We start from the raw sequence: 25,913 nt of genomic DNA, 5'->3' as shown, positions 1-25,913 counted from the left end.
AGATACAGAACTCCTTTATGCAATCGCAGTGTCAGATTTTAAAATAGCTTTTCGGCGAAAGCACATTTTGCAATATTCTGAGTACATAGCTCGGCCATCACGGCTAGCTATTTTGACACCCACCAAGTTTTGGACAACCTAAACTCAGAATTACTATTAGAAAAATGGTATTACCTTTGCTGTTCTTCGTCAGAATGCACTCCCAGGACTTCTACTTCAACAGCAAATGTTGTTTTGGTTCCAAATAATCCATAGTTATATTCAAATAGCTCCATTTTGTTCGTGCGTTCAGGTCACTATCCGAAGGGTGACGCACGAGCGCTTTTCGTCAATATTTTTTTTTAACCTCTCTGGGCTAGGCGGGACGAAATCGTCCCACCTACGCAACAGCTAGTGTAATCCCGTGGCGCGATTTTCAAATACCTTAGAAATGCTATTACTTCAATTTCACAAACATATGACTATTTTACACCATTTTAAAGACAAGACTCTCGTTAATCTAACCACACTGTCCGATTTCAAAAAGGCTTTACAACGAAAGCAAAACATTAGATTATGTCAGCAGAGTACCCAGCCAGAAATAATCAGACACCCATTTTTCAAGCTAGCATATAATGTCACAAAAACCCAGAAGACAGCTAAATGCAGCACTAACCTTTGATGATCTTCATCAGATGACACACCTAGGACATTATGTTATACAATACATGCATGTTTTGTTCAATCAAGTTCATATTTATATCAAAAAACAGCTTTTTACATTAGCATGTGACGTTCAGAACTAGCTTACCCCCGCAAACCTCCGTTGAATTTACAAAATTACTCACGATAAACGTTCACAAAAACATAACAATTATTTTAAGAATTATAGATACAGAACTCCTTTGTGCAATCGAGGTGTCCGATTTTAAAATAGCTTTTCGGTGAAAGCATATTTTGCAATATTCTCAGTAGATAGCCCAGCCATCACGGCTAGCTATTTAGACACCCACCAAGTTTAGCCCTGACCAAAGTCAGATTTACTATTACAAAAGTTTGATTACCTTTGATGTTCTTCGTCAGAATGCACTCCCAGGACTGCTACTTCAATAACAAATGTTGGTTTGGTCCAAAATAATCCATCGTTATATCCAAATAGCAGCGTTTTGTTCGTGCGTTCAAGACACTATCCGAAGTGTAAATAAGGGTCACGAGCATGGCGCAATTCGTGACAAAAATATTCTAAATATTCCATTACCGTACTTCGAAGCATGTCAACCGCTGTTTAAAATCAATTTTTATGCCATTTTTCTCATAAAAAAGCGATAATATTCCGACCGGGAATCTGCGTTTAGGTAAACAGAGGAAAGAAAACAAAGCATTTGGTCGACGCGGGCACGCGCCTGAGTCTCACAGTACTGTAACCAGCCACTACCCAAACGCGCTACTTTTTTTCAGCCAGAGCCTGCAAAGCCACGATTCAGCTTTTTGCCGCCTTCTGAGAGCCTATGGGAGCCGTAGGAAGTGTCACGTTATAGCAGAGATCCTCAGTCTTCAATAAACACAGGCAAGAAGAACGACACCTTGTCAGACAGGCCAGTTCCTGCATGAAATCTTCTCAGGTTTTTGCCTGCCATATGAGTTCTGTTATACTCACAGACACCATTCAAACAGTTTTAGAAACTTTAGGGTGTTTTCTATCCAAAGCCAATAATTATATGCATATTCTAGTTACTGGGCAGGAGTAGTAACCAGATTAAATAGGGTACGTTTTTTATCCAGCCGTGTTAATACTGCCCCCTAGCCCTAACAGGTTAAATATTCCATTACCGTACTTAGAAGCATATCAAACGCTGGTTATAATCAATTTTTATGCTATTTTTCTCGTAAAATAGCGATAATATTCCAACCGGGCAACGTTGTAGTCATTCAAAGGTTGAAAGAAAAAAATGGAGAAGCCTCGTGACCGCGCATCTCCAGTGTCACTGTCCCCAGGCTGACCACTTACAAATACTCCTGCTGTTCTTCGCCCAGAGACAGCAGACACCCCATTCCACTTTCTGGCGGCTTTAGAGAGCCAATGGAAGCCTTAGAAAATGTCACGTTACAGCACAGATGCTGTATTTTTGATAGAGATGCAACAGAAGGACAAGAAATTGTCAGACAGGGCACTTCATGTATGGAATCTTCTCAGGTTTTGGCCTGCCATATGAGTTCTGTTATACTCACAGACACCATTCAAACAGTTTTAGAAACTTTAGAGTGTTTTCTATCCAAATCTACTAATTATATGCATATTCTAGTATCTGAGCAGGAGTAGTAACCAGATTAAATCGGGAACGTTTTTTATCCGGCCGTGCAAATACTGCCCCCTAGCCCCAACAGGTTTTAACCACGTCTCAGTAATGACCAACCCATCTGGATTGGAGCTGTGAACCTACACTTTAGGTAATAAGCTTCTACTGTTAACGTGCAGAAAACCCAGACTTTTACTTGAGCAGAAATCAGTGAAGCAGATATCAGAGCACAAGTCAGAATTGGGGCTAGCAACAGTAGATGGGCCAGTGTGTACATGCACATTTCCAGATATCATCAACAGTAATACAATCAAGAACATGGAGAGCTCTGCAGTACTGATTTATGACATCTGAATGTGCATCAGATGGCAACAAGATCATATTTTACAGTAATTTCATCAGGTAACATAAATACAATGCCAGCGAGAGGTGGTTCGAATAGTATGGGAGGCCAAAAGTCCCGAGTGTGGGAAAAAACATAGTCTGTCCCACGGTTGGGTAAAGAAAGTTTGTAGTCAAAGTATGCAGGAGTCATGAGACAAATAGCAAAATGTAAAAAAAAGTATATATAACAACTTGGGGCTCACCATTGTAAGTTCAGAGTCACTTGCCCCAACAGTGTGTAAGTGCTGAAATAACACATAAAAAAATCAAAAATACTGCAAAGTTTCTTAAAGAGCTAGAAGCACGGCAGCCCTATCCGTCGGCACCATTTTCATCACCTGATTTAGTATGTAGGTGGTGAAGAGCAACATGCTTCAAACTACACCACTTATTCAGGAAATACAAGAGCCAATTTTGTTGTATTGTTTTTCTCTTCAGCTAGCCCGGATGTATCTCCATGTGTGGTTTGGGACATATTTCATTACCAAAACTATTTGGCTACTAGCAATAAATCTACACTATGCTGTTACACACACACACACATTCACACACACACACACACACGCGCGCACACACAGACACAGACACACAGACACACACACACACTTAGCATTCCAGTGGTATTCCGTAAAGCATTGAGCTCATATAACGTAGCTGGTTGATATCTACCACAGCGTGCATCTGTCAATCAAAAAGTAAATTACTACTACTACTGGATGACAAATATCCTTCCCTCTCAATCACATTTCTCTCTGCTCCCTTCTCTTTCTCACACTCCCACCCTCCTGCACTCCCTCCCTCTCATCTCTGGATAGTTCTTCTGAGTCAGTTCTCCCCCCAGCCAGGTATCTCTCCAGGTATTCCCCCCCCCCCCTCAACCTCTGTCACTCTCTCTCTCTCTCTATATATAGAATTTCTCTCTCTATCGCTCGGTCTCTCTCCCTCTCTCTTGCTCTCTTTCTCTCTTCTTTCTCTCTGTTTTCTGCCCTTTCTCACTCTCTCTTTTCTTGTATGGTTCTTCTCAGCCCAGTAGCTCTGTACCTTAGCACTTTAGAGCCGTGGTATAGATTACTGTGAGGAGGAGGAACACTGGTTCCGGCTAGCGAATGCACCTGCCATGAATTATTTGTACACACATACAACCCACACACGCACACACACACATACACACACAGTCCATACTCTTTACAGTCCAGTCAGGTCCTGTGTTATTTACCGTCCAGAATTAAAGATGAATGAGAGTGATAAATCAAGGAGAGGGAAACACACTAACTCTCCTATTTATTTATTTTTTTCTTTCACCTTTATTTAACCAGGTAGGCTAGTTGAGAACAAGTTCTCATTTGCAACTGCGACCTGGCCAAGATAAAGCGTAGCAATTCGACACATACAACAACACATAGTTACACATGGAATAAACAAAACATACAGTCAATAATACAGTAGAACAAAAGAAAACAAAAAGTCTATATACAGTGAGTGCAAATGAGGTAAGTTAAGACAATAAATAGGCCATGGTGGAGAAGTAATTACAATATAGCAATTAAACACTGGAATGGTAGATGTGCAGAAGATTAATGTACAAGTAGAGCTACTGGGGTGCAAAGGAGCAAGATAAATACATAAATACATAAATACAGTATGGGGATGAGGTAGGAAGATAGATGGGCTGTTTACAGATGGGCTATGTACAGGTGCAGTGTTCTTGAGCTGCTCTGACAGCTGGTGCTTAAAGCTAGTGAGGGAGATATGAGTATCCAGCTTCAGAGATTTTTGCAGTTCGTTCCAGTCATTGGCAGCAGAGTACTGGAAGGATAGACGACCAAAGGAGGAATTGGCTTTGGGGGTGTAACGGCTGCCTTTAGAGAGAGTGGACCAAAATGCAGCGAAGTTAGTGTTCATGTTATATTTAATGAAACGGAACACTATACAATACAAAAACAATAAACAGACAGCCAAACAGTCCTGTCAGGTGAAACACACTAAACAGAAACAGAAACAATTACCCACAAAACCCCAACGGAAAAACATGCACTTATGTGTGACTCCCAATCAACAGCAACGAACTTCAGCTGTGCCTGATTTGGGAGCCACACACGGCCCAAAACAAAGAAATACAAACACATAGAAACAGAACATAGAACACCCACCCAATGTAACACCCTGGCATAACCAAAATAAAGAACAAAAAACCCCTCTCTATGGCCAGGGCGTTACAGGGGGTGACCAGTGAGATATACCTGCAGGAGCACGTGCTACGGGTGGGTGCTGCTATGGTGACCAGTGAGCTGAGATAAGGCGGGGCTTTACCTAGCAGAGACTTGTAGATAACCTGTAGCCAGAAGGATGCTTTGTTGCGATATAGGAAGCCGATTCTAGATTTAATTTTGGATTGGAGATGCTTAATGTGAGCCTGGAAGGAGAGTTTACAGTCTAACCAGACACCCAGGTATTTGTAGTTGTCCACATATTCTAAGTCAGAGCCGTCCAGAGTAGTGATGCTGGTCGGGCGAGCAGGTGCGGGCAGTGATCGATTGAATAGCATGCATTTAGTTTTACCTGCGTTTAAGAGCAGTTGGAGGCGATGGAAGGAGAGTTGTATGGCATTGAAGCTTGTCTGGAGGTTAGTTAACCTCTTGGGGCTAGGTGGGACGCTAGCGTGCCACCCGTGGTGCACTCCATCAACAGCAGGTGCATTTCAAGAGCGGCAAATTTGAATCCAAATAAATGTCAAAATTCAAATTTTTCAAATATACAACTATTTTACAACATTTGAAAGATAAACATCTCCTTAATCTAACCACGTTTTACGATTTCAAAAAGGTTTTACGGCGAAAGCATAAATTTAGAGTATGTTAGGACAGTACATTTACAAGAGTTGTGTGTAATGTTTTGTCAAGTCAAAGACAGGGTCACCAAAACCATAAAACCAGCTAAAATGATGCACTAACCTTTTACAATCTCCATCAGATGACACTCCTAGGACATTATGTTAGACAATGCATGCATTTTTAGTTCTATCAAGTTCATATTTATATCCAAAAACAGCGTTTTACTATGGCATTGATGTTGAGGAAATCGTTTCCCTCCAATAACCGGCAGTCAAGTCAGCGTCACAAATTAAATAATTAAAATTAGAAAACATTGGTAAAATATTATATTGTCATTTAAAGAATTATAGATTTACATCTCTTGAACGCAATCAACTTGCCAGATTTAAAAATAACCTTACTGGGAAATCACACTTTGCAATAATCTGAGCACTGCGCCCAGAAAAATACGCGTTACGATACAGACTAGACGTCATGTTGGGGAGATCTAAAATCGAAAATACTATGTAAATAATCCATTACCTTTGATTCTCTTCATCAGATGTCACTTCCAGGTATCACAGGTCCATAACGAATGTAGTTTTGTTCAAAAAAGCTCATCATTTATGTCCAAAAATCTCCGTCTCGTTAGCACATGATGTAAGCCAGCCGGACTTCTCGTCATGAACGAGGGGAAAAAATATATTTCCGTTCGTTCAAACATGTCAAACGTTGTATAGCATAAATCATTAGGGCCTTTTTTAACCAGAACATGAATAATATTCAAGGTGGACGAATGCATACTCTTTTATAACGTATTGGAACGAGGGTACCCAACATGAACTAGCGCGCCAGGTGTCTAATGGGACATCAACGTTCCATGGCTCTTGTTCGGTCAGATCTCCCTTCAGAAGACTCAAAACACTTTGTAAAGGCTGGTGACATCTAGTGGAAGCAATAGGAAGTGCCAAAATATTCCTAAACCCCTGTGTTTTTCAATGGGATAGGTTTAAAGTCAATACAACACATCAGGTATCCACTTCCTGTCAGAAAATGTCTCAGGGTTTTGCCTGCCAAATGAGTTCTGTTATACTCACAGACACCATTCAAACAGTTTTGGAAACTTTAGAGTGTTTTCTATCCATATATAATAAGTATATGCATATTCTAGTTACTGGGTAGGATTAGTAACCAGATTAAATCGGGTACATTTTTTTTATCCAGACGTGCAAATGCTGCCCCCTAGACCCAACAGGTTAACACAGTGTCCAAAGAGGGGCCAGAAGTATACAGAATGGTGTCGTCTGCATAGAGGTGGAACAGAGAATCACCAGCAGCAAGAGCAACATCATTGATGTATACAGAGAAAAGAGTCAGTCCGAGAATTGAACCCTGTGGCACCCCCATAGAGACTGGCAGAGGTCCGGACAACAGGACCTCCGATTTGACACACTGAACTCTATCAGAGAAGTAGTTGGAAAACCAGGCGAGGCAATCATTTGAGAATCCAAGGCTGTCGAGTCTGCCGATAAGAATGTGGTGATTGACAGAGTCAAAAGCCTTGGCCAGGTCGATGAAGACGGCTGCACAGTAATGTCTTTTATCGATGGCGGTTATGATGTCGTTTAGGACCTTGAGTGTGGCTGAGGTGCACCCATGACCAGCTCTGAAACCAGATTGCATAGCGGAGAAGGTACGGTGGGATTCGAAATGGTCGGTTATCTGTTTGTTAACTTGGCATTCGAAGACCTTAGAAAGACAGGGTAGGATAGATATAGGTCTGTAGCAGTTTGGGTGTAGAGTGTCACCCCCTTTGAAGAGGGGGATGACTGTGGCAGCTTTCCAATCTTTGGGAATCTCAGATGATACAAAAGAGAGGTTGAACAGGCGGTTGCAACAATTTCGGCAGATCATTTTAGAAAGAGAGGGTCCAGATTGTCTAGCCCGGCTGATTTGTATGGGTCCAGATTTTGCAGCTCTTTCAGGACATCAGCTATCTGGATTTGGGTGAAAGAGAAATGGTGGGGGCTTTGGCGGGTTGCTGTGGAGGGTGCCGGGCAGTTGACCGGGGTAGGGGTAGCCAGGTGGAAAGCATGGCCAGCCGTAGAGAAATGCTTATTGAAATTCTTAATTATAGTGGATTTATCGGTGGTAACAGTGTTTCCTAGCCTCAGAGCAGTGGGCAGCTGGGAGGAGGTGCTCTTATTCTCCATGGACTTTACAGTGTCCCAGAACTTTTTTGAGTTAGTACTACAGGATACAAATTTCTGTTTGAAAAAGCTAGCCTTAGCTTTTCTAACTGCCTGTGTATATTTTTTCCTAACTTCCCTGAAAAGTTGCATATCTTGGGGGCTATTCGATGCTAATGCAGAACGCCACAGGGTGTTTTTGTGCTGGTCAAGGGCAGACAGGTCTGGAGTGAACCGAGGACTATATCTATTCCTAGTTCTACATTTTTTGAGTGGGGCATGCTTATTTAAGATGGTGAGGAAGGCACTTTTAAAGAATAGCCAGGCATCATCTACTGACGGGATAAGGTCAATGTCATTCCAGGATACACCGGCCAGGTCGATAAGAAAGGCCTGCTCGCAGAAGTGTTTTAGGGAGCGTTTGACAGTGATGAGGGGTGGTCGTTTGGTCGCAGACCCATTACGGATGCAGGCAATGAGGCAGTGATCGCTGAGATCTTGATTGAAAATTTCAGAGGTGAATTTGGAGGGTGAGTTAGTTAGGATGCCATCTATGATGGTGCCCGTGTTTACGGATTTGGGGTTGAACCTGGTAGGTTCATTGATAAGTTGTGTGAGATTCAGGGCATCAAGCTTAGATTGTAGGATGGCCGGGGTATTAAGCATATCCCAGTTTAGGTCACCTAGTAGCACGAGCTCAGAAGATAGATGGGTGGCAATCAATTCACATATGGTATCGAGGGCCAGGTTTATGTGTTGGAAACTTAGAGAGATAGAGCGAAAGATATATATATATACTGCTCAAAAAAATAAAGGGAACACTAAAATAACACATCCTAGATCTGAACGAATGAAATAATCTTATTAAATATTTTTTTCTTTACATAGTTGAATGTGCTGACAACAAAATCACACAAAAATAATCAATGGAAATCCAATTTATCAACCCATGGAGGTCTGGATTTGGTGTCACACTCAAAATTATAGTGGAAAACCACACTACAGGCTGATCCAACTTTGATGTAATGTCCTTAAAACAAGTCAAAATGAGGCTCAGTAGTGTGTGTGGCTTCCACGTGCCTGTATGACCTCCCTACAATGCCTGGGCATGCTCCTGATGAGGTGGCGGATGGTCTCCTAAGGGATCTCCTCCCAGACCTGGACTAAAGCATCCGCCAACTCCTGGACAGTCTGTGGTGCAACGTGGCGTTGGTGGATGGAGCGAGACATGATGTCCCAGATGTGCTCAATTGGATTCAGGTCTGGGGAACGGGCGGGCCAGTCCATAGCATCAATGCCTTCCTCTTGCAGGAACTGCTGACACACTCCAGCCACATGAGGCCTAGCATTGTCTTGCATTAGGAGGAACCCAGGGCCAACCGCACCAGCATATGGTCTCACAAGGGGTCTGAGGATCTCATCTCGGTACCTAATGGCAGTCAGGCTACCTCTGGCGAGCACATGGAGGGCTGTGCGGCCCCCCAAAGAAATGCCACCCCACACCATGACTGACCCACCGCCAAACCGGTCATGCTGGAGGATGTTGCAGGCAGCAGAACGTTCTCCACGGTGTCTCCAGACTCTGTCACGTCTGTCACGTGCTCAGTGTGAACCTGCTTTCATCTGTGAAGAGCACAGGGCGCCAGTGGCGAATTTGCCAATCTTGGTGTTCTCTGGCAAATGCCAATCGTCCTGCACGGTGTTGGGCTGTAAGCACAACCCCCACCTGTGGATGTCGGGCCCTCATTCCACCCTCATGAAGTCTGTTTCTGACCGTTTGAGCAGACACATGCACATTTGTGGCCTGCTGGAGGTCATTTTGCAGGGTTCTGGCAGTGCTCCTCCTGCTCCTCCTTGCACAAAGGCGGAGGTAGCGGTCCTGCTGCTGGGTTGTTGCCCTCCTACGGCCTCCTCCACGTCTCCTGATGTACTGGCCTGTCTCCTGGTAGCGCCTCCATGCTCTGGAAACTACGCTGACAGATACAGCAAACCTTCTTGCCACAGCTCGCACTGATGTGCCATCCTGGATGAGCTGCACTACCTGAGCCACTTGTGTGGGTTGTAGACTCCGTCTCATGCTACCACTAGAGTGAAAGAACCGCCAGCATTCAAAAGTGACCAAAACATCAGCCAGGAAGCATAGGAACTGAGAAGTGGTCTGTGGTCCCCACCTGCAGAACCACTCATTTATTGTGGGTGTCTTGCTAATTGCCTATAATTTCCACCTGTTGTCTATTCCATTTGCACAACAGCATGTGACATTTATTGTCAATCAGGGTTGCTTCCTAAGTGGACAGTTTGATTTCACAGAAGTGTGATTGGCTTGGAGTTACATTGTGTTGTTTAAGTGTTCCCTTTATTTTTTTGAGCAGTGTATAAATCTCGCTATATATATATAGCGAGAGAGAGAGAAACAACCTGCAGTTCGTTAATCACTCTGAAATATGGCCAAGACAGGGTTTGTTGTTTGGGTTGGCTCTGAAAATGATAGAGCCCCCCCCCGTTATTCTTTTATGACTGCTGCTGTATTGATGAATGGGATATACAATGGGGGGAAATACAAGGAGAATAGAATGGAGAGTTACTTTTATGGGATCACAGATTACTAATGGGCCTCGGCTCGCAGCAATATTATTTAGTGTTGTATCAATGCCAGACCTGGGTTCAACAACTTTTTAAAACTTTATCTGTGCTCGATTGATTCTGCCTGGCTTAATGAAATTAATAGGACAGTCAAAAAGAGCAAACCCAGCTAGAGAAAATGTTGAATGTATTGAAAGATTTCAAATAGTATTTGAACCCAGGTATGTTTAACGTTCATTCCAGAAGAAAAATATCCCAACCTGGTAGTGATAAATTAAGCTAATTAAACATCTTTGTCTGTATTGAACCCTTTATGGATCCATCCTGCTTTCAGTGGTGCTTGTGAAGCTGAAGTAGGGTTTCATTCCATTCCATTGACATTTGAATGGCATACAGTATATGAACAGTTGTTTCAAATCAAATCAAACTATTTGCCACATGCGCTGAATACAACAAGTGTAGACTTTACCTTGAAATGCTTTATTGATGGATTTATGGATGTGCATATTACATTCAGGATCCATCTATAATAACAAATCAACCCTGCCAAGTGGTTAACTTCAACACTCCTCCTGTCTCCACCCAGGTACCATCTCCATCAACACCCAGCGCCAGGCTTACACAGCCCCAGGAGAGAGTGAGATCCTGGATCTGGATGATAACCTGTACCTGGGAGGACTACCAGAGAATAAATTAGGCATGGTCTTCCCTACAGAGGTACAACACACACGCACACACACACACACACACACACACACACACACACAAAATCAACCAGATGGAGCGAACCTGTAGCAGCTTAGAGGTTAATTATGCCTTGCTCAAGGGCACAATGGTAGTGGATGGTAGAAGTGATCTGAAATAAGCAGCTCCCCAGTCACCAGTTTTATTTCACGTGTCTCCAGGTGTGGACAGCTCTCCTAAACTATGGCTACGTGGGCTGCATCCGGGACCTGTTCATCGATGGCCAGAGTAAAGATGTCCGCCGCATGGCCGAGGTTCAGAAGGCTGCAGGGGTCAAACCATCTTGTTCTAAAGAACCGCCCAAGCAGTGCCTGTCAAATCCCTGCCAGAATAACGGGGTCTGTCGGGAGGGATGGAACCGCTACGTCTGTGACTGCTCGGGGACGGGATACCTGGGCCGCTCCTGTGAGAGGGGTAAGACATCCATCCATATTTGATCTATTTCTGGTTTTAATGAATGGGTTTTGATACAGACTGTTGTTACTCCAGTGAGAGAGGTTAGACACATCCCTTGTGTAAATTGTTTGGTTGAGATACAGATTGAGATCAAGATCAAGATTGTTTACACAGTTCTGACATTGAGATTATTGTGTATAGATAAAGTATGGTTTGTGTTGAAAGGTCTATGTAGTGTAGGTCTGTCTTGTTTGTTGAAAGGTCTATGTACTTTAGGGATGTCTTGTTTGTTGAAAGGTCTCTGTAGTGTAGGTATGTCTTGTTTGTTGAAAGGTCTATGTACTTTAGGGATGTCTTGTTTGTTGAAAGGTCTCTGTAGTGTAGGGCTGTCTTGTTTGCTGAAAGGTCTATGTACTTTAGGGATGTCTTGTTTGTTGAAAGGTCTATGTAGTGTAGGTGTCACGGGCTGGCTCGAGGAACAACAGGAGAGGTAGAGTCAGGCGCAGGAGACAGAGAGAGTTCGTGACCACCCTTCTTTATTTGAAGCACTGTACGTGGTCGACAAGGTATAGGGGCGCAGCCCTGAACGATTCTGCGGTGGTGTACACAAAATGAAAAGAAACCACTGGCAGAAGGAAAAACTAAATACACGTTCTTACGAACACACAAAACCCGGACAAGCAACACAATCACGTACAACCACATACATCCTACGCTAACCTAAATAACCCCCCCTTACTAATGACTAACCCAAAACAGGTGTGTGCCTACCTAGACCTAACCAAACGAAAGTGAAACAAAAGGGATCGATGGTAGCTAGTAGGCCGGCGACGACGACCGCCGAGCTCCGCCCGGCCGAGGAGGGGCGCCACCATCCGTCACTGTCGTGACAGTACTCCCCCCCCTGACGCGCGGCTCCCGCAGCGCGCCGACGCCGGCCTCGAGGACGCCCGGAGGGCGAGGCGCAGGGCGATCCGGATGGAGGCTGTGGAACTCCCGGATGAGCGCTGGGTCCAGTATGTCCTCCACCGGTACCCAGCACCTCTCCTCCGGGCCGTACCCCTCCCAGTCCACGAGGTACTGCAGGCCCCTCGCCCGGCGTCTGGAGTCCAAGATGGACCGGACTGTGTACGCCGGGGGCCCCCCGATGTCCAGGGGGGGTGGAGGGACCTCCCGTACCTCATTTTCCTGCAGCGGACCAGCTACCACCGGCCTGAGGAGAGACACATGAAACGAGGGGTTAATGCGATAATAAGAAGGAAGTTGTAATCTGTAACACACCTCGTTTATTCTCCTCAGGACTTTAAATGGCCCCACAAACCGCGGACCCAGCTTCCGGCAGGGCAGGCGGAGGGGCAGGCGGAGGGTCGAGAGCCAGACTCTCTCCCCTGGGGTGAACACCGGGGCCTCGCTGCGGTGCCGGTCAGCGCTCGCTTTTTGTCGTACCCTGGTTCGTTCCAGGGATTCCTGCACAGCGTTCCAGGTCTCCCTTGAGCGCTGAACCCATTCCTCCACCGCAGGGGCCTCCGTCTGGCTCTGATGCCATGGCCCCAGGACCGGCTGATAACCCAACACACATTGGAATGGTGATATGTTGGTGGAGGAGTGGCGCAAAGAGTTCTGAGCCATTTCGGCCCATGGCACGAACCTTGCCCACTCCCCTGGCCGGTCCTGGCAGTAGGACCGCAGGAACCTGCCCACCTCCTGGTTTACCCTTTCCACCTGCCCATTACTTTCGGGGTGAAACCCCGAGGTCAGACTGACCGAAACCCCCAGTCGCTCCATAAACGCCCGCCACACTCTGGACGTGAACTGGGGGCCTCGATCTGAGACGATATCCTCGGGCACCCCGTAGTGCCGGAAGACGTGGGTGAATAAGGCTTCTGCGGTCTGCAGGGCCGTAGGAAGACCGGGTAACGGAAGCAGACGGCAGGACTTAGAAAACCGGTCCACAACGACCAGGATCGTAGTGTTGCCCTGAGACGGCGGGAGATCGGTCAAGAAATCCACCGCCAGGTGGGACCATGGTCGTTGTGGAACCGGGAGGGGTTGTAATTTCCCTCTAGGCAGGTGCCTGGGAGCCTTACTCTGAGCGCACACCGAACAGGAGGAGACATAGTGCCTCACGTCCCTCACCAAGGTGGGCCACCAGTATCTCCCACTAAGACCACGCACTGTCCGCTCAACCCCTGGGTGACCCGAGGAGGGAAGCGTGTGAGCCCACCGAATCAGCCGATCGCGAACATCGAGCGGAACGTACTTACGACCCACTGGACACTGCGGAGGAGTAGGCTCCGTCCGTAACGCCCGCTCGATGTCCGCGTCCACCTCCCAGACCACCGGTGCCACCAGGCAGGAGGCTGGAAGTATGGGAGTGGGATCGGTGGACCGTTCCTCGGCGTCATGGAGACGAGACAGTGCGTCGGCCTTAGTGTTCCGGGAACCTGGGATATACGAGATGTTAAACCGAAATCTCGTAAAGAACATCGCCCACCTGGCTTGACGCGGGTTCAGTCTCCTCGCCGCCCGGATGTACTCCAGATTGCGGTGGTCAGTCCAGATGAGAAAAGGGTGACGTGCCCCCTCAAGCCAATGTCTGCACACCTTCAGGGCTCTGACCACAGCCAACAGCTCCCTGTCCCCCACATCATAGTTACGCTCCGCCGGACTCAACTTCCTAGAGAAGAAGGCGCAGGGGCGGAGCTTTGGGGGGGCGCCCGAGCGCTGGGACAGCACGGCTCCTACCCCAGCCTCGGACGCGTCCACCTCCACTATGAAGGGCAAAGAGGGGTCCGGGTGCGCCAGCACCGGAGCGTCGGTGAACAAAACCTTCAGACGACTAAAGGCCCTGTCCGCCTCCGCGGACCACTGCAACCGCACCGGGCCCCCCTTCAACAGTGAGGTAATGGGAGCCGCCACCTGACCAAAGCCCCGGATAAACCTCCGGTAGTAATTGGCAAATCCCAAAAACCGCTGCACCTCCTTCACCGTGGTGGGAGTCGGCCAATTACGCACGGCTGAAACGCGGTCACATTCCATCACTACCCCTGATGAGGAAATGCGATACCCCAAGAAAGAGACGGCTGGTTTGGAAAACTCACATTTAGTTACGGTACGTGATTTCTGTCACGGGCTGGCTCGAGGAACAACAGGAGAGGTAGAGTCAGGCGCAGGAGACAGAGAGAGTTCGTGACCACCCTTCTTTATTTGAAGCACTGTACGTGGTCGACAAGGTATAGGGGCGCAGCCCTGAACGATTCTGCGGTGGTGTACACAAAATGAAAAGAAACCACTGGCAGAAGGAAAAACTAAATACACGTTCTTACGAACACACAAAACCCGGACAAGCAACACAATCACGTACAACCACATACATCCTACGCTAACCTAAATAACCCCCCCTTACTAATGACTAACCCAAAACAGGTGTGTGCCTACCTAGACCTAACCAAACGAAAGTGAAACAAAAAGGGATCGATGGTAGCTAGTAGGCCGGCGACGACGACCGCCGAGCTCCGCCCGGCCGAGGAGGGGCGCCACCATCCGTCACTGTCGTGACAGTAGGTATGTCTTGTTTGTTGAAAGGGTTCAACAAAGTAGTGGTGGGATTTAATGGTGGTGGAGAAGGGGGGTGGAGGGTGTCAGAAAGAAATGTGAATATAATTGACATCAAAGGCTGCCTTAAAAGAGAAGGGCTTTAAGCCATTCATTACACATGCTGCAGATTTGGGATGCTTTGTCAGAGAAGAGAGAGGAATGACCACCTCCCTGCTTCTGTGTGTGTGTGTGTGTGTCTCTGTGTATGTGTGTCTCTGTGTGTGTGTGTCTCTGTGTGTGTGTCTCTCTGTGTGTCTCTGTGTGTGTTTCTCTGTCTGTGTGTGTGTCTGTTTGTGTGTGTCTCTGTGTGTGTGTCTGTGTGTGTGTCTCTGTGTGTGTGTCTGTGTGTGTGTCTCTGTGTGTGTGTCTCTGTGTGTGTGTCTGTGTGTTTGTTTCTGTGTGTGTGTGTCTTTGTGCGTTTGTGTGTGTGTGTGTCTCTGTGTATGTGTATGTCTGAGTGTGTGTCTCTGTTTGTGTCTCTGTGTGTTTGTGTAAGACCACCTCCCTGCTTCTGCTTCAGGTCTGGGCTGCATGGTACTGAAGGAGGAGCCTGTCAGTTGGACTGTTTAATATCAGGGCGAAAAGTTACCAACTCCAAGAAGGCAAACAACGACATAAGAATACTAAATCTGTATGTTGGGGATGAGAATGGAAAGAGAGAGGGAAAGATTGAGAGGGAGCTAGAGGGAGAAAGAGAAATATATCTACAAAGAGCACCACCAACGTATTTTCTAAACCAGCAAGGATGACAGGGAGCCTAGCGGTTAGAGTGTTAGGCCAGTAACTGAAAGGTTGCTGGTTTGAATCCCAGAGCTGACTATGTGAAACATTTGCCAATGTGTCCTTGAGCAAGGCACTTAATTATAATTGCTCCTGTAAGTCGGTCTGGATAAGAGCATCTGCCAAATCTCTCAAATGTAAACAGACAGAGAAATCAAGACAGAGAGTGGGAAAAGGCTGGCCGATGCCCTTCACATGAAAAGTTAAAATGGTGAAAACAAGGACTGCAAGATGAAGACCAAAATAAACATCTTCACTGGTCTAGCCCTGCTTACCTTTGACTCTCTCCCACAAATACCTGTAACTCATTAGGTAAATTAGTGTGAGGAGCCGACAATTAACAATTATCCAACCTGTGCTGACATAAACATTACTCACACACATCTTAACCAATTAATTGGTTAAGATGCAATGGTGGATATGATATAATTTACTGTGGCAAGATGAACTGGTGGACAATATATCATTACTGTGGCAAGATGGAATTATGGATATGATATCATTACTGTGGCAATATCAACTGGTGGATATGATATCATTATTGTGGCAAGATGAAATGGTGGATACAATATAATTAGTGTGGCAAAATGAAATGGTGGATACAATATAATTACTGTGGCAAGATGAAATGGTGGATATAATATCATTAATGTGGAAAGATGAAATGGTGGATATGATATCATTACTGTGGCAAGATGAAATGGTGGATATGATATCATTACTGTGGCAAGATTAAATGGTGGATAATATATAATTACTGTGGCAAGTTGAAATGGTGGATAAGATATCATTACTGTGGCAAGATGAAATGGTGGTAGAAAACAGGGCCCTATACACAAATACACACTCACATATGCACATTTAAAAATACACAAAAAAAATACACATTTAAAAATATACAACTACGACAACATAACCAACACAAACGGGTCACAACTCCTGCAGCTCTGTTGCACGTTGGGTACGTACTTAGTAAATGGTACAGTAGGCTTCTTGAGGAATCCTATGGCAGGCACACCTATAGCTCATCGCTTGGCAGTAGTACTGTAGACTACTTTATCACTGACCTCAACCCAGAGTCTCTCAGAGCGTTCACAGTCAGCCAACTGACACCCCAATCAGATCACAGCAAAATAACAGTCTACTTGAACAGAGCAATACTCAATCATGAGGTATCAAAGCCAAAGGAACTGAATAATATTAAGAAATGCTTTGGAAGGAATGTAGAGAGGAAACCTACCAAAAAACAATTAGGCAACAACAAATTAAATCCCTTTAAGAAAACTTCCTGGGCAAAACGTTCCACTGTAATAGTGAAGGTGTAAACTTGGCAGTAGAAAATATAAAATAATATTTGACGTCTCAGCTTCCCTATCAAATCTAATAATGTAAAACAGAAAACAGAAGAAAGTTAACAGCAATGACAAATGGTTTGATGAAGAATGCAAAATCCTGAGAAAGAAATTGAGAACCCTATCCAACCAAAAACATAGAGACCAAGAAAACCTGAGCCTACGCCTTCACTACGGTGGATAACTAAAACAATACAGAAATACACTACGGAAAAAGAAGGAACAGCACATCAGAAATCAGCTCAACGTAATTGAAGAATCCAGACTGTAACCACTTCTGGGAATATTGGAAAACCCTAAACAAACATGAAGATTTATATATCCAAAATGGAGATTTATGGGTAAAACACTTCTCCAATCTTTTTGGCCATATAATAAAGAACCAACAGCAAAAACATACTTGATCAAATACACATTTTAGAATCAACTAATAACTACCTTGGGAAAATCCTCTGCATTATCATTAACAGCAGACTCATACATTTCCTCAGTGAAAACAATGTACTGAGCAAATGTCAAATTGGCTTTTTACAAAATTACCGTACAACAGACCATGTATTCACCATAAACACCTTAGTTAACAAACAAACAAACCAAAACAAAGGCAAAGTCTTCTCATGCTTTGTTGATTTAAAAAAAATGCTTGATTCAATTTGGCATGAGGGTCTGCTATACAAATTGATAGAAAGTGGAGTTGGGGGGGAAAACATACAACATTATAAAATCCATGTACACAAACAACAAGTGTGCGTTTAAAATTTGCAAAAAACACACACATTTCTTTCCACAGGGCCGTGGGGTGAGACAGGGATGCAGATTGAGCCCCACCCTCTTCAACATATATGTCAATGAGTTGGCGAGGGCACTAGAACAGTCTGCAGCACCCGGCCACACACTACTAGAACCTGAAGTCAAAAGTCTACTGTTAACTGATGATCTGGTGCTTCTGTCACCAAACAAGCAGGGCCTACAGCAGAACCTAGATCTTCTGAACAGATTCTGTCAGACCTGGGCCCTGACAGTAAATCTCAGTAAGACAAAAATATTGGTGTTCCAAAAAAGGTCCAGTCACCAGGACCACAAATACAAATTCCATCTAGACACCGTTGTCTTAGAGCAGGTATTCTCAAACTGGGGTACGCACAATTCCGTACGGGATACGCCCCCCAAAAAATATATATACATAAACTCAGCAGAAAAAGCTTGTCCTCTCGCTGTCAATTGTGTTTATTTTCAGCAAACTTAACATATGTAAATATTTGTATCAACAACTGAGACATAAACTGAACAAGTTCCACCGACATGTGACTAACAGAAATGGAATAATGTGTCCCTGAACAAAGGGGGGGTTAAAATCAAAAGTAACAGTCAGTATCTGGTGTGGTCACCAGCTGCATTAACCTGTTGGGTCTAGGGGGCAGCATTTGCACGTCTGGATAAAAAAAATGTACCCGATTTAATCTGGTTACTAATCCTACCCAGTAACTAGAATATGCATATACTTATTATATATGGATAGAAAACACTCTAAAGTTTCCAAAACTGTTTGAATGGTGTCTGTGAGTATAACAGAACTCATTTGGCAGGCAAAACCCTGAGACATTTTCTGACAGGAAGTGGATACTTATGTGTTGTATTGACTTTAAACCTATCCCATTGAAAAACACAGGGGTTTAGGAATATTTTGGCACTTCCTATTGCTTCCACTAGATGTCACCAGCCTTTACAAAGTGTTTTGAGTCTTCTGGAGGGAGATCTGACCGAACAAGAGCCATGGAACGGTGATGTCCCATTAGACACCTGGCGCGCTAGTTCATGTTGGGTACCCTCGTTCCAATACGTTATAAAAGAGTATGCATTCGTCCACCTTGAATATTATTCATGTTCTGGTTAAAAAAGGCCCTAATGATTTATGCTATACAACGTTTGACATGTTTGAACGAACGGAAATATATTTTTTCCCCTCGTTCATGACGAGAAGTCCGGCTGGCTTACATCATGTGCTAACGAGACGGAGATTTTTGGACATAAATGATGAGCTTTTTTGAACAAAACTACATTCGTTATGGACCTGTGATACCTGGAAGTGACATCTGATGAAGAGAATCAAAGGTAATGGATTATTTACATAGTATTTTCGATTTTAGATCTCCCCAACATGACGTCTAGTCTGTATCGCAACGCGTATTTTTCTGGGCGCAGTGCTCAGATTATTGCAAAGTGTGATTTCCCAGTAAGGTTATTTTTAAATCTGGCAAGTTGATTGCGTTCAAGAGATGTAAATCTATAATTCTTTAAATGACAATATAATATTTTACCAATGTTTTCTAATTTTAATTATTTAATTTCTGACGCTGACTTGACTGCCGGTTATTGGAGGGAAACGATTTCCTCAACATCAATGCCATAGTAAAACGCTGTTTTTGGATATAAATATGAACTTGATAGAACTAAAAATGCATGCATTGTCTAACATAATGTCCTAGGAGTGTCATCTGATGGAGATTGTAAAAGGTTAGTGCATCATTTTAGCTGGTTTTATGGTTTTGGTGACCCTGTCTTTGACTTGACAAAACATTACACACAACTCTTGTAAATGTACTGTCCTAACATACTCTAAATTTATGCTTTCGCCGTAAAACCTTTTTGAAATCATAAAACGTGGTTAGATTAAGGAGATGTTTATCTTTCAAATGGTGTAACATAGTTGTATTTTTGAAAAATTTGAATTTTGACATTTATTTGGATTCAAATTTGCCGCTCTTGAAATGCACCTGCTGTTGATGGAGTGCACCACGGGTGGCACGCTAGCGTCCCACCTAGCCCCAAGAGGTTAAGTACTGCAGTGCATCTCCTCCTCATGGACTGCACCAGATTTGCCAGATCTTGCTGTGAGATGTTAGTCCACTCTTCCACCAAGGCAACAACAAGTTCCTGGGGGGAAATGGGGGGAATGGTCCTAGCCCTCACCCTCTGATCCAACAGGTCCCAGACGTGCTCAATGGGATTGAGATCTGGGCTCGTCGCTGGCCATGGCAGAACATTGACATTTCTGTCTTGCAGGAAATCACGCACAGAACGAGCAGTATGGCTGGTGTCATTGTCATGCTGGAGGGTCATGTCAGGATGAGCCTGCAGGAAGGGTACCACATGAGGGAGGAGAATGTCTTCCCTGTAAAACACATCGTTGAGATTGCCTGCAATGACAACAAGCTCAGTCTGATGATGTTGTGACACACCGCCCCAGATCATGACGGACCCTCCACCTCCAAATCAATCCCGCTCCAGAGTACAGGCCTCGGTGTAACGCTCATTCCTTCGACGATTAACGCGAATCCGACCATCATGCCTGGTGAGACAAAATCGCGACTCGTCAGTGAAGAGCACTTTTTGCCAGTCCTGTCTTGTCCAGCGGCAGTGGGTTTGTGCCCATAGGCGATGTTGTTGCCGGTGATGTCTGGTGAGGACCTACCTTACAACAGGCCTACAAGCGTATTGCGGACAGTCTGAGCACTGATGGAGGGATTGTGCGTTCCTGGTGTAACTCAGGCAGTAGTTTTTTTCTTTCTTGTCTGAGTAGCCTCTTTTCACTACCAAAAATAAAATTCAACCATCTAGTGTTCAGTGAAATAACAAAACAATGTCAAATAAAGGTAGCCTAGTTAATGATTTAACATCCAATCACATTAACCATTACTCTCTCGTGGGAATCCCACTAGCGGTCCGTATGTAGCCAAATGTAGCTGCTGCTCATGTTGGTATCTGTACTGATGGCACAAAAGCCATGACAGGGAGACATAGTAGAGTGGTAACACGCATGCAAGCAGTTGCTCCCGACACCACTTGAGTACACTGTAGCGTCCACTGAGACTATTGCTGCAAAGGGAATGCCTGACAATTTGAAAGACATTTTGAATACTACAGTGAAAAAGGTTATCTTTGTTAAAGCAAGGCCCCTGAAATCTGTTTTTTGTATTTTCTGCACTATGCAATGATATGGGCAGCGACCATGTAACGCTTTTACAACATACAGAAGTGCGCTGCTTATCAAGGGGCAAAGTATTGACACGTTTTTTGGAATTGAGAGTGTTGCGAATCCCTTTGGCCCTGCAGTCTAGGGGAGATGGAACTGAGACCCGTAACATAAATCATGCAAATTATAATAGTGAAAAGTAACAGTGAGAACAAAAACCATAGACAACTGAAATCTACCATCAAACACTAAAGGTTTATTGTTTAAACACACGGTAAGGGGGGTGTGAGAAAAGGGGCTGAGCGGGACCCAAGCAAAGAAACAATAATCCAAAACCACCCCTAAGCTATACTAGCCTATTTCAATAACAGCTAGCTAACTAACCAAAAATACAGTGGGTGGTCCACCCAGTTCTAACTAGAGTACTTAGACACAGTATTCCTACGGGTAATGTATGCCCATGGGCGACTTGTCTTGGTACCCCCTTTTCCCACCAAACAAACAACAAAACTCACAGGATTACCGGACAAATGTGACATGTAGTTGTAAAAACAAAAGAGAGCAATACAGAGATAGAGAGAGGGACAGGGAGATAGAGATTGGACACAAGAGCGATTGAGCACAAAGATTGATCACAGAGTGAGAATGAGCTCAGAGTGATAATGAGCTAGCGAGAGATTGCAACTGACTGGGGTTTTAAACCAAGGGAAAGGGACTGTGATAGGTTGAGGGAAAAGGAACAGGTGTCTTCTGATTGGGGACTGATTGATGACTGATTGGGGAGTGATGATTGTCACCTGTGAGGGGAGAAGGAGAGAAAAGAAATACACATACAGGACACACACACACAGGATACCTGTATCCGTAACAGAGAGACAAACTTAAAGTTTTCTTTACTGACTATAATTTTCACTTGTCTGACCGCTTGCATGATGACGAGTTTCTCACACGACTGACCTGTCTGGGTTTTTTCTCACCTGAATGATCTGAATCTAGGATTACAGGGACTCTCCGCAACTATATTCAGTGTGCGGGACAAAATTGAGGCTATGATTAAGAAGTTGGAGCGCAAATGAACTCAAGCTTACGGACAATGTCAAATGTGATATAATGAAGCACCTGAGTGAGTTGGGTGTGCAATTACGCAGGTACTTTCCTGAAATGGATGACACAAACAACTGTATTCGTTATCCCTTTCATGCCCTGCCTCCAGCCCACCTACCGATATCTGAACAAGAGATCCTCAATGAAATTGCATCTAACGGTTCTGTGAAAATGTTATTTAATCAGAAGCCACTGCCAGGTTTCTGGATAGGGCTGAGCTTGGAGTATCCTGTCTTGGAAAATCGCACTGTTAAGACACTGATGCCCTTTGCAACCATGTACCTATGTGAGAGTGGATTCTCGGCCCTCACTAGCATGAAAACGAAATACAGGCACATACTGTGAGTGGAAAAGACTGAGACTCTCTCCAATACAACCCACCATTGCGGAGTTATGTGCATCATTTCAAGAACACCCATCTCATTAACCTGTGGTGAGTTATTCACAATTTTCGATGAACAAATAAGGTTTTATATGTAAAATGGTTAAATAAAGAGCAAATTATTGATGATTATTATTATATTATTATTTGTGCCCTGTTCCTATAAGAGCTCTTTGTCACTTCCCACGAGCCGGGTTGTGACAAAAATTCACACTCATTATTATGTTCAATAAATGTATCATATAGTGTGTGTGTGTGGCAGGCTTACAATGATGGCAAATAACGACCTTTGAGAGTGTGCTGACACTGGTGCTATGGGGGTACCTAGCTGGAGGTTGATTGTTTGAAGGGGTACGGGACTATTAAAAGTTTGGGAAGCACTGCCCCAGAGCACATAAAAAACTATAAATACCTCGGCCTAAACATCAGCACCACAGGTAACTTCCACAAAGCTGTGAATGAGTTGAGAGACAAGAAGGGCCTTCAATGCCATCAAAAGGAACATTAAAATTCGACATACCAATTAGGATCTGGCTAAAAATACTTAAATCAGTTATAGAACCCATTGCACTTACAGTTGTGAGATCTGGGGTCTGCTCACCAACCAAGAATTCACAAAATGGGACAAAAATGTACTCCGTGTACAACGTAAAACACCAAATAATGCAGGCAGAGCAGAATTAGGCCGATTCACGCTAAATATCAAAATCCAGAAAATAACCGTTAAATTCTACAACCACCTAAAAGGAAGTGATTCCCAAACCTTCCATAACAAAACCATCACCTACAGAGAGATGAACCTTGAGAAGACTCTCCTAATTAAGCTGGTCCTGGGGCTCTGTTCACAAACAGAAACAGACCCCAAAGAGCCACAGGACAGAAACACAATTGGACCCAACCAAATCATGAGAAAACAAAAAGATAATTATTTGACACATTGGAAAGAATTAACAAAAAAACAGAGCAAACTAGAATGCTATTTGGCCCTAAACAGAGAATACACCGTGACAGAATATCTGGAAACTGAGCTGCACTTCCGACAGAGGATCAAAAGGTAAACATCTGCCAAATGTATAACCATATTAGAGACACATATTCCCCTCAGATTACACAGATCCACAAAGAACTTGTAAACAACCCAATTATGATAAACTCCCATATCTACTGGGTGAAATACCACAGTGTGCCATCACAGCATCAAGATGTGACCTGTTGCCACAAGAAAAGGGCAACCAGTGAAGAACAAACACCATTGTAAATTCAACCCATATTTATGTTTATTTATTTCCCCTTTTGTACTCTATCTATTTGCACATTGTTAAAACAATGTATATAAACATAATATGACATTTGAAATGTCTTTATTATTTTGGAACTTCTGTGAGTGTAATGTTCACTGTTAATGTTTATTGTTTATTTCACTTTTGTTTATTATCTATTTCACTTGCTTTGGCGATGTAAACATATGTTTCCCATGCCAATAAAGCCCTTGAATTGAATTGAATTGAGAGAGGTAGAGTAAAGAGAGGAAACATAGAGAGAGAGAGAGAGAGAGAGAGAGAGAGAGAGAGAGAGAGAGAGAGAGAGAGAGAGAGAGAGAGAGAGAGAGAGAGAGAGAGCAGGGGACAGAGCTAGACAGTATTGACTGCTCTGAGCTTCGGTCACACCTGGCCTCCTACACGGAACTGTAAAATGGCTGTCTTCTCCTGCTAACCATTTGGCTCATCAACCCACTCACTCATGACCAGATCACGAGAGAAATAGAATCTCTCTGCGTCCCTCTCTTCCTCCCTCCCTCCTACCTGCGGCACAGAGAGGAGGATAACTATTTGAAGGTAGAGAGAGGGAGAGAGAGATAAGGACAGACACTGAGCAATCCATTTCAGCATACTAACGATTCAGGCCTCCAAGGATGCCCCTTTGCAGTGAATTAGACCTACAGTATATGGTGTGTAGATTAGTAATGCTTAGTAATGCACTGTGTGGCGGTGTTCTGTGTCATATAAATTAACCATATTTCATATTGGCAATTAATTTCCCATCCCTTGACAATTCAACTGAATGAGACAGTGATCATGACAAAGTGAGAACATTGCTTTTTAACTCAGTATGTGTTTTGTCAATAAAATATATATTTGTTAAGTGCGTGTGTTTGTATGTACTGTACAGTTGAAGTCAGAAGTTTACATACAATTAGGTTTGAGTCATTCAAAATCCTTTTTCAACCGCTCCACAAATGTATTATTAACAAACTATAGTTTTGGCAAGTTGGTTAGGACATCTACTTTGCGCAAGACACAAGTAACTTTTCCAACAATTGTTTACAGACAGAATATTTAGTTTATAATTCATTGTATCACAATTCCAGTGGGTCAGAAGTTTACATACACTAAGTTGACTGTGCCTTTAAACAGCTTGGAAAATTCCAGAAAATGATGTCATGGCTTTAGAAGCTTCTGATAGGCTAATTGACATCATTTGAGTCAATTGGAGGCGTTCCTGTGGATGTATTTCGAGGCCTACTTTCAAACTCAGTGCCTCTTTGCTTGACATCATGGGAAAATCAAAAGAAATCAGCCAAGACCAAATACCTGGTTCATCCTTGGGAGCAATTTCAAAACGCCTGAAGGCACCACGTTCATCTGTACAAACAATAGTACGCAAGTATAATCACCATGGGACCACGCAGCCTTCATACCGCTCAGGAAGGAGACGCGTTCTGTCTACTAGAGATGAAGGTACTTTGCTGCGAAAGTGCAAATCAATCCCAGAACAACAGCAAAGAACCTTGTGAAGATGCTGGAGGAAACAGGTACAAATGTATCTATATCCACAGTAAAACGAGTCCTATATCGACATAACCTGAAAGTCCGCTCAGCAAGGAAGAAGCCACTGCTCCAAAACCGCCATAAAAAAGCCAGACTACTGTTTGCAACTGCACATGGGGACAAAGATCGTTATTTTTGGAGAAATGTCCAAAAACTAAATTAAAACTGTTTGGCCATAATGACCATCATTATGTTTGGAAGAAAAAGAGGGAGGCTTGCATGCCCAATAACACCATCCCAACCATAAAGCTTGGGGTGGCAGCATCATGTGGGGGTGCTTTGCTGCAGGAGGGACTGGTGCACTTCACAAAATAGATGGCTTCATGAGGCAGGAAAGTGGTGTGGATATATTGAAGCAGCATCTGAAGACATCAGTCAGGAAGTTAAAGCTTGGTCGCCAATTGGTCTTCCAAATGGACAATGACCCCAAGCATACTTCCAAAGTTGTGGCAAAATGGCTTAAGGACAACAAAGTCAAGGTTTTGGAGTGGCCATCACAAAGCCCTGACCTCAAT

General features: G+C 44.1%; 1 protein-coding gene across 9 annotated transcripts in view; it reads left to right on the top strand.

The window, feature by feature from the left end:
• The window catches only part of LOC106611148 (neurexin-1a), a 778,513-nt gene that overhangs the window by 275,695 nt on the left and 476,905 nt on the right, over positions 1 to 25,913 (top strand). For all 9 annotated transcript variants that reach the window (XM_045724959.1, XM_045724909.1, XM_045724917.1 and 6 more), the window contains 2 exons: positions 10,829 to 10,959; positions 11,148 to 11,400. In XM_045724959.1, coding sequence (XP_045580915.1) covers positions 10,829 to 10,959; positions 11,148 to 11,400 — 384 coding nt within the window. The remainder of the gene's footprint in view (positions 1 to 10,828; positions 10,960 to 11,147; positions 11,401 to 25,913) is intronic.

The sequence above is a fragment of the Salmo salar genome, chromosome ssa01 (genome assembly GCF_905237065.1).
Source record: "Salmo salar chromosome ssa01, Ssal_v3.1, whole genome shotgun sequence".
NCBI classification, from domain to species: domain Eukaryota; kingdom Metazoa; phylum Chordata; class Actinopteri; order Salmoniformes; family Salmonidae; genus Salmo; species Salmo salar.
The sequence above is the reverse complement of the archived record's forward strand: the minus strand, read 5'-3'. Positions and strand labels throughout refer to the sequence as shown.